The 9,714-nt window shown below is 37.9% G+C and overlaps 2 protein-coding genes across 5 annotated transcripts in view; both read left to right on the top strand.

Annotated features, from left to right (window-relative positions):
* The first annotated feature begins 2,522 nt into the window (after positions 1-2,522).
* Positions 2,523-7,928, top strand: LOC147260182 (uncharacterized). Of its 4 annotated transcripts, none has more exons than XM_086206630.1 (10): positions 2,523-2,703; positions 3,552-3,606; positions 4,076-4,103; positions 4,210-4,359; positions 4,433-4,553; positions 5,179-5,391; positions 5,567-5,650; positions 5,941-6,082; positions 6,323-6,485; positions 6,585-7,928. In XM_086206630.1, coding segments are annotated over exons 3-10 (1,110 nt in total). In that variant the 5' UTR covers positions 2,523-2,703; positions 3,552-3,606; positions 4,076-4,101; the 3' UTR covers positions 6,820-7,928. The 4 variants fall into 4 exon arrangements, with proteins under 4 accessions (XP_086062756.1, XP_086062755.1, XP_086062757.1 ...); XM_086206629.1 differs by having other exon boundaries at positions 3,552-3,690; XM_086206631.1 differs by lacking the exon at positions 3,552-3,606.
* A 1,155-nt stretch (positions 7,929-9,083) lies between these two features.
* cspg4ba (chondroitin sulfate proteoglycan 4ba) overlaps positions 9,084-9,714 on the top strand; it is a 24,661-nt gene continuing 24,030 nt past the window's right edge. Inside the window, exon 1 of the mRNA XM_086206627.1 lies at positions 9,084-9,357. Coding sequence (XP_086062753.1) covers positions 9,270-9,357 — 88 coding nt within the window. The 5' untranslated portion in view covers positions 9,084-9,269. The remainder of the gene's footprint in view (positions 9,358-9,714) is intronic.

The following is a 9,714-nucleotide window of genomic DNA, read 5'->3' as shown; positions in this document are numbered from 1 at the left end:
GGTACAACCACACACCCACTCAGGGCTGGAGGCTTTGCTCCGTGGGGCCAATCATAACAATAACCCTCGGATGGGTCCTTGTTTCTATGCTGCTCTGCTTTTTGTGAATTTGCAATGTTGAATCTGAGGTTTTCCATGGTCAGGGCCAATAAACGCTCTGTCCAGAACTACATTTAAAGATTTATTCGTGTAAAATGGGCTTTACTGGATGGTTTAGACAACTGAATGTGTGGGCTCAAAAATGAAGAACATTATTTCTATTGACTCACATTGTTTTAAGTTTGGCATGACATGACAAGTGGCAGCTGGTTGCAGGTGAACTTCAGTGTAAAGCAATAAATATAATTATAATTTAAGTGTTGTTTTCTTTAGCATCTGTAAGTGTTACTCATTGCAGAATTATTGCAGGTAAAAGGTTCAAGTGCAATTTACAGAATTCTTCCTCCCTCTGCTGGGCATGTACTGCTAGTGCAACAACTCTCTATGCTATTGTAATATTCATAAAAAGCGTTATTATCTTACCCATAAAAATGACCTCGGATTAATTGATGAACTGTACAAAATTTTGTAATGTATGACTATAACACGAGTATATTCACTTTATTCAACTTTTTGGGGGGGATTGGATGTGCTGTGTATGTGGCTCAAAGGTCAGTAAAACTACTAATCTCAATTTGACCAAATTTTGTTTAATATGGCTACTCTTAATATACCTAAATGGGACTGTTGTCAGAAACAACAACAGAAATAAATACAATTTAAAAAAATACAGGTACTACTAAACTACTGATACTGATGTGTAAGTGGCGGGTGCCAGTTAGAGACTCTAGTAATTATGAACGTGGGAAATTAGGAAATTCAGTGACATCTATGATATCTTGATCCCAGAAAAGAGCTGAGACTGTTTCTGTCACATGTCAAAATAATGTTTAAAACTCACAGTTGTCGCCTAACCTTATCAGAAGTGCTTATGTAGAACCAAACAATGACCTTTTCTGCATCTAATGGAGTTCTCGTGTGCTAAAAACGAAACAGACCAGACTTTTAAGGAGTAGTCCTGATATTTTTTTAAAAGTTGAGTCCTATTTGCTTACCAACGATCCAACAATGGTGCTGATTGGCAGAGTTCTCACACAGAGTAATCTTTGCTGTCTTATGCAGTGTTGGACAAAAAGGACACGTAAATTCTGTGGGGAGACAATCTGTTATGAACAAGCTGTCTGAGGCTCACTGAAATCTACTTTGTATGCATTATGAAGGAAATTTCATTGAGTCTCAGTCAGCTTGTAGCATGACTCAGGTAATGTTATAGAATCATGTAGACTTATGTACGGAACAACTGTTATATAATATATAATAAGACCATACAGCACCTGTCATACAAGAAAACAAGTGAGATAAAAGATAACATCAACAATAAAAAAAAGTTTAACACTCACACTTCAAACACTGAGTAAAGAGAAGTTTGATGTAAATATAAAAATATATAATAATAAACAGTTTATGTGTCTTGGTATGTGTCTTGAACAAATAACCTTTTAGAAATCAATTTTTGCCTTTACTATTTGATATGGAATGAAATGGATTTTTTAAGGTTCACAGTCAGATGAAGATTTGTCAAGATATGCATCAAATAGGATTTTTGTTATTATTAAATTTATGCTAACTAAATACAAACCATTTACTTAACAGTAGGTTACCATGCTGATGGCATAATCGGCCCACTAACCATCAGTTATATGGCGTTGAAAGGAAGAGATCTTCTGAAATATGCCATTCTGTGCAAATTTGTTAACAGATAACAAATAACAATGTGATAAAAGAAATAAAAGAAAGTATGTCTTTAAAGGAGACCTTTTTTAAAATTAAGAGTATATAAGAAAAAGAAATAATACAAATTGGATGACACACAACAGAGTGATTGGAAACGAGTTTGATGGGTGACTTTCTCAGTCGGTTCTCAGCGCTCTCTCATAGCTTTAAGTCTATCTTATTAATTAGCAAATCCAATTAACTAATTTAAAGGGATTTTCCATCATATCCTCCAAGAGAACCAAAGCAGGCATCTCTAAATCCAAATGATCAAGATAAATAGCACATTAAATAAGACGTGTATTAAGTCATTAATAGTCTTTAAAAACATTTGACTAATTCCTAATGTTTACAAATGGTGTCACCCACAAAATCAATTCCTGCTCTTTCCCTGTGTAGCGGTCGTTCAGTCTAATGTAGTTCCGGGTTACCGCCGGGGCAGAGCAGTTGAAGACAAGATAGTAATCTTACCGCATTACAGAGTAACGCACCCCGTTTCCCCCGCAGTCCGCATGCAACAATAAATAGATGAAAATACTGTTGTGTATGAATGAATTGGTATTTATACATACATAAATTCAGCTCCTTATATGATATGATAAAATTAATTATGTATGTGTTTAATACTGAGATATTAAACTGAGAAAATGTCACAATTAAACGTAGTGTTCTTTAAATGCTAAACCGGAAGTTAAAACACTAGTGTTCATCTTCGCTTCCCGGTGTATCTCTGCCTGTGTCCGGGCGAGCCGACACCTGACACGGCTGGAAGACGGTCAAATATTCCTCCAGCCAAAGCATCGTTTCTTTCGAAACAATCAGTTTCATAACAAAAAGTTTTTTTTTTCGGACATTGGCTGAGAAATTAAGTGCCATTTTGATTTTAGTATGGTATGTGTACGTTTTCGTTCAGTGTTTCGCTGACCTCTCCTTTACTTATTAATTAATGAAAAACTAGAAAGCTACGAAACATTTACAAAAATATAACCTTGCAAACAGTTCCTTCAGTCCAATTGGCTTTGCTACTTTAGTTTAGTATTTGACAACAGCTCGTATTTGGTATGCTAGCTGTACATTTAGCTTTTTGCTAAAGCAAACCGGATGGATAATGTAATGTTACATTGTCATGTTTGCGGAAATATGTGATAATTTATGGTTTGTTTTTAAAACGAGTTGATTAGGCCTACAACAAGACATTTCTCTTTACTTTGTGACGTTAAGTGTGTAAAGGTCATATGTTTACCGTAAGTTACAGTACGTCGAGTTAGACAACCTGTATAGTTTTAAAAACAACATAAACTTATGCTAGATAATTTTTAAACCACTGAAGGTTCATATTTGTGTCAAGAGTCACAAAATAAAGAAACATTGAAGTTCACAGGTTTACCAAGGGAAACATTACGTTCAATCTTGAAAATATGTTCCGCTGTCATGTAGAAAATTGAAGTCCATGGGAGTAATATCTAATTGTATATTGCATTTTTTTAAAAACATATATATATATATATATATATATATATATATATATATATATATATACTGTATATGCTTCATAAGAGATGCGTTTAATTAATTATACTATACTGTATATGTAACTACAAATTATGTAATAATTTTGCTCCATGGAGAGCTTTAGCTCATGTAGTATTAGCTTGCTTAGCTAACTGCTCTGGTGTGAGCTGTATGTTAACATTTTCAAGTAAAACAGTGCAACCAAAGATGCTGTAATCTGTCTGCAGAATATTCCATGAAATTTGATTGTCCAAAAAAAAAGAAGAAAGCACATCAAAGCAGGTGCGTGATGCAATTTGTTCACATTTTGACTTTACGGAGGGTATCCAGTCTTTCAAGTCGAAATGCCTGAGTCCAAGCGATGCAGTGAGTCATTGGAGTTCAAAGAAAAAAAGGAAATTCAACTCATCAAACTTTGTGTGTGTGTGTGTGTGTGTGTGCATGCGTGCTTGTGAGTGTGTGTGTGTGTGCAGGTGTGAAAGCTGATATGTCAGTTATAGTAAAGATACCCATTCTGTCATCACTTGATTATTGTTTTTAGGTCAGAGGTTATGTGGCATATTAGAGCATCAGCCTCAGTTGTATTTGTTAATGCATAACATAGCTGAATCATTTAACAACCATTAATAAATGATAACACACGAGCCTTCATAAATCATGGCACATTGGAATTTCTATCCTTTACCATCTGTGTTTCTACTAACAACGGAGTATTTTACATTCTGTGTTACTAATTTTTTTATTTCTGAAGGTTTGGTATCGAGACTGATCTGCAAAATGTAAGAGCCTCAGATATGCAACATTTTGGAGATGTGTTTGTAACATTACTTTGAAAAATGTAGCAAATTTACCCTTTTAAGCTAATGTCTTGTTCTTATTTTGAAGGTCAGGGCTAAAATACCACATCACGTTGCCTGTGGCGGTGGGTGTCCTGTTGGTGGGCCTCCCATACTCCATCTCTCTCACTGCCCAGTGGATTTATGGCTGGCCAAACAAGCCTGGCTATAAGAAGTATATAGAGGCTCTAAAACCAAGGTGACCTGTTAAATACTATAGATCTGTTTTCTTTATTCTTTATTCTTAACTAAATATGTCTCCTCTCAACCAGGCGGATATACTGTTTGACCAGAGCTGTGATGGAAACACTCAAATACCTGCAGTACGGCAGACTCTACTTCCAGTGGAAGTCATGGTACCAGAATGATGAAAACCGTAAGCATTATGAAAAGGTGTGTTACGATAAGTTATAAAAAAAAAAAAAATTGTGTGTTACAACCTCTTGTTTAGTCCCTTGTTAGCAAACGCCTTTTATAACGCACATAAACGCTTTAAAATTCAACAAAAACAAAATATTAATATGTTTTATGTTTGTGTGATCCAGACTTTTTCCTGACATTTAACCAACCGTATATCATGGGACATGATATTACATTGTATTTGTGATAGGCAGCTATATGTATTATGTTGGTGACTCATTATGTTTTGGGGTAGACTAGGCTATGACAGGAAGTTAGCAACATTGACCAAAACTGAGAGGGAAGTAGTTTAGATCCTATTAAAAAACATGTGTTTGAAACGGTACAAAGCAACTGTGTGGATGTGGTGGAGGAGTGCGGGCGGTGGCAGTCACAGGAGCAAAAATATACGATTATGTTTCAAATAAAACACCCCATATTTTCCAACATTTGCCAAAAAAAAATTAATCAAATCCAACAAAGCATGTACAAGATACAATAGGATACCAGCTTAGACCATATTGAAAATGTAGTTTCATTAGATGCAGTTGGACAGGTCATGAGGTAGAGAGTTGACAGCAACAACAAGCATAATTTTGTCTGTTTGGGCATTTTACAGGGCATCACGTTCGGCCGCAGAGGCAACAAGCTGGACTTGTACTACCCGCCTGTGCTGGCCAAGTCTGCAGATGTACCAACGCCACTGGTGGTTTTCATCTATGGCGGTGCGTGGGGATCTGGAGACAGATCCATTTACTGTTTACTGGCCAGACAAATGGCTGAAGAACTAAGAGCAACTGTCATCTGCCCAGACTACTTAACCTATCCAAAGGTGAGAGCTCAGAACACTTCTTGTGCCTCGATATATTCTATTACTAGAATCTGGACAGTTCTTGCAGTTCTGTAAGGCTATAATTATACTGAATTAAAAACATGACGTACCAGAAATTTAATTAGAGATGTGACTGTGGTATCTGAACTGACAGCTGCTTTCATCTGATCTCCAGGGGAACGCTTTAGGGATGGTACAAGATATTGCTGACTGCCTGGTTTGGGCCCAAGAGAATGGGCACAATTTCAACTTTGACAAAGTATGAAATGTCTTCTAAATACTCTGTGGAAGTTCAGGAAATGACTGATTATAATAATGAGATTGAAATTGTTCCGCAAGAGGGGGAATCATTAAAATTATCTTTATTTTTTTAAACCTGAAAACTACTGAGAAACATTGAACATGTATGTTTCTGCTGTACTTTGCATGAAATGACATGAAAACACTTCTTTGGAAGGAGAATACAGTATTTTCCGTAATATTTTCCCATCATTCTGCACATCCACCATTTCCGTGTGCCATGAGTGAATGCGTTTCCGTCTTTTACAGGACAACATTGTGTTAGTCGGTCACTCAGCTGGTGCACATTTGTGTGTATTGACCACACTGTTCCTCATTGATGCAAGAGAGGAGCTCTTCATAGAGGCCAGCAAGCAGCGAGACATAACTTTGGTGATAAGAGGAGTTATTGGTAAGAATTAAATCAGATTATCACATTTCTCTGCTGCGGCTACGTTAAAGAATACTCACTTTGATTTGACTGATAGCCTTTAAGTAATTGATATGTGTGGTTTTAGCGTCCTTACCATGAAGTTCTTAAAAACTGCTGAATCTCAGAGACTGAAAAAATAGAGGAATAGGCAAATAATTTGTCTCAGTTTTGAGATATTTTCTGGATTCATTTAGTTAATCTCTCATATGTCCTGAACAGGTCTCAGTGGCGTGTATAACATCATGGACCATTATGAGCACGAGCAGAAGCGAGCAGTGGAATATGTCTCCACCATGCATAAAGCCATGAACGGAGTGGAGAACTTCCCTTACTACTCCCCCACACACTTGCTGCACAAGTTCGGCCAGGACAAACTCAACAGGTGTCACCAAGCAACAGCTGATTATGCTTCAGTTTTCACGTAGTTCACCTCAGTTTGTCTTTTTTTAACCCCCCCCCCCCCCACCTCTTTTTCTTCCAGAGTGCCTCCGTTCATTTTGCTTCACGGGACCAGTGATATTATTGTTCCTGTTGAATCTTCTCTAAAGTTCTCGGAGCTCCTCACCTTGCTGTCCGTGAAGGTTTCTCTCTACCTGCTGCCCAGTATTGATCACACAGAGATGGTCACCGACCTCATGACTTCAGACAGACGCTTCTACCATCCCATCTACAGCTGTATCAAACAGGAATACCCAAAACTTGCCGGAACCTGCTGATGTCACATCAGATCATCAGCGTCCATTGAATTCATCACCTAACTCACCAATTGTGTCACACACTAAAATGTTTACAGTAGTTGCTTTAATACCTCAGAGTTCTTGACTGGAGTACCTTCATCAAGGAGCTAATGTCTTCGGTGCTCTTTGAATGACTGTTAACAGGATCATGCAAAAAACAAAACAAAAACAAAACTACCGTATTGAACTCTTGTAAATTGGTGGAAGGATGGGCCAGTGAAGAACACAGTAGCTTTTGGAGGAAATCCAAATAAAGGATGCGTTTTTATCACCTTTTTAAATGTGTTCGTTAGCAGGATGTCAAAAACTAACTGACAGATGATGGTGAAGTTATGTGGAAAGTTAGATAATATGAAAACTGATATATAATTAATAACTACCATCCAGCTTGAATTTTTATTCTCTTAAATAATGTAAAACAAAATGTAAAGTATGCAGGACTTAGAATCTGCAGGCAGTTGGTGCATGACATTATCCAATACAGTACAAACATCGGCCACATTTTCACCAATATCTGATCCAGCTGTTTGAGCCTGTGACAGACCACTGTGAAATCTGGATCAGTGCGATACTAATTAATAAAAAACAGTGGTTAACTTTAGATGGTGGATTAAATTGTAGATCTCAGATCATGAATGCTGTTCTAAGCCAATGGCAGGATGGAGCTAATGGGGCTTTTCTACTTGTAATTGTACATATTGTGATCATTTCTGTGTAACTGAGTAAATCCAGGAGTCGCAGATTTATTATCATTTAGAGTGAATTTTCTGGAAACGGGAGTGTTTTTATACTAAATGAAAAATAATCCAAATATCATCATACTTTAGAGTTGGAGGGTATTATGAAATAGTACAAACAATTGAAATCATGAACTTACCTGTTTATATCATGCTGATTGTAATATTTCTCATTCTGTTTATTAAGCCTTGAAAGTGTTAAGTGACCAGAGGGAGCTTGTAGTTCTTGTCAATATGAAACAATCTTACACTTAATATATAAGGATGCAGAGTTTGAGTGAGTGCATTTTAAGTTTTGCATGCCATATTTGGTTTTGATTTATTAAAATCTATGAATTTGTTGCCACCTTTTTCTGATGTGCCTCTTTCTCTATCCCTGCATTTTCACTGATACACTTTTTTTCCCCGAATGGTGAATGAATGGTTGTAAAAGAAAAGACTCTTTTATTCGAGATGATAATAATTTCATCAAAAATATGACCGTTATGCATAACCTATTGTATAATGTCAATAACACTTTTATCAGATTGTCTTGGGTTTTGTGTGTTTGTAAACTTACTTTATGAGAAGCTTAATCCCATCAGTGCATAAACATAAACATTTTGTTGTGGGATCTTTGGGGGAAATCTACTTTGAGTCGTGAGTTGAAGCCAGTAGAAGAGCTCATTGAGATTACCTGAGTACCATAATGACTGCTGGGGTCATGTTTTGTGGCTACTCTGAAATCATTCTTTTATTTATTTTTGCCATGGTCTCTATGCAAATTGTTCTTCAGTGTAGCTGAGAACAGATACATGTGTGAAGTTAGAAGTAAAACTGAAGTTCGAAATTACATCCATTTTCTACTGCCTCACCTGTGAAGAGTCGCGGGGGGAGGGGGGGGGGGGGGGGCTGGAGCCTATCCCAGCAGGCTTCAGACATTGGGCGAGTTCACCCTGGACAAGTCGGCAGTCCATCACAGGGCCAACACATAGAGACAGACAACCATTCACACTCACACCTACGGTCAATTTAGAGTATCAATCAGCCTCGTCCCCTCTTGATGTCTTTGGACTGTGGGAGGAAGCTGGAGTACCAGAGAGAACCCACGCAGGCACAGGGAGAACATGGAGACTCACACAGAAAGATCCTGTGCCCGAGATGGGGCTCGAACCATGAACGTTCTTGCTGTGAGGTGACCGTGGTGACCACTGAACCACCGTGCCACCTTATCCTTGAAATTACCAGAAGTAATAGTACAAAGCCCTCTAAAATTCAAATTTTTGAGTAGAATACCAATGTATCAAAGTTGTACTTAAGGCTAAGTACAAATTTGAGGTTTTCCTTCAGTATATGGTTGATGTTTTTTTTTAATCTTCGCTAGCACCATTGCGCTTACCTCTATGTGGCGTTGGTGTTACTTCTCTCAATCGAGCTTTTATTTTGAAAGAGAGATACCTTTGTGGATAATTTACGTGCGTGTGTGCGCGCGCGCGCGTTAGGCGGAGTTTGTCGAGGATGCGCGTCGCTGGTGGTTGGGTTCCGGAGTCTGTCGGTCTGGTTTCATACACCGTGTGTGCGTGTGTGTGTGTGCGGGGTAGATTTCCCCCACTCTCCCGGAGTGTTTGACTGAAGTGTGAAGAACTGAAAATGCTTCTACGAATAAGTAACGTCGCCGCGTGCAACTAAAAGTGTTTCCACCAAGAGAAGAAGATGGACTCTGTTGTGAAAAACACCCAGAAGAAGTTGTGGCTCTGCGGCATTCTGTGGTGGTCGCTCCTGGTCGAGCTTGCGTCGGGAGGTAACAATGCAACTTTTTAACTTTTATTCGAGTAGTTTTAAGATTCAGTGCAATTTATTTGTGGTTTCAATTGCAATATATTCACACAGCTGCCGTCGCCCACAGTTATTAACTCTTAAACTCACCCGGTCGTTGTGGTCAGCTAAGATAAACCTGAAGGCTAACGTATTACCTTGTTACCTCAATAGTTCAAAAATTAAACATCATCAAAAATGTATTTATAGATGTTTTTGTCAGGGGCTGTGATTTATTTGTCATTAAATAGGCTACAATACTATTCCTGTAACATCAACGGGGAGTCTGTAAAAGCAGACGTGCTCTCACTTTACCAAAGACTGTAAAATGACAACTGCGACT

Source organism: Aulostomus chinensis, chromosome 6 (genome assembly GCF_037954235.1).
Source record: "Aulostomus chinensis isolate RoL2024-O1b breed Wild chromosome 6, RoL_Achi_v1.0, whole genome shotgun sequence".
NCBI lineage: Eukaryota > Metazoa > Chordata > Actinopteri > Syngnathiformes > Aulostomidae > Aulostomus > Aulostomus chinensis.
Note: the sequence above shows the minus strand (reverse complement) of the source record. Positions and strands in the feature narration are given on the sequence as shown.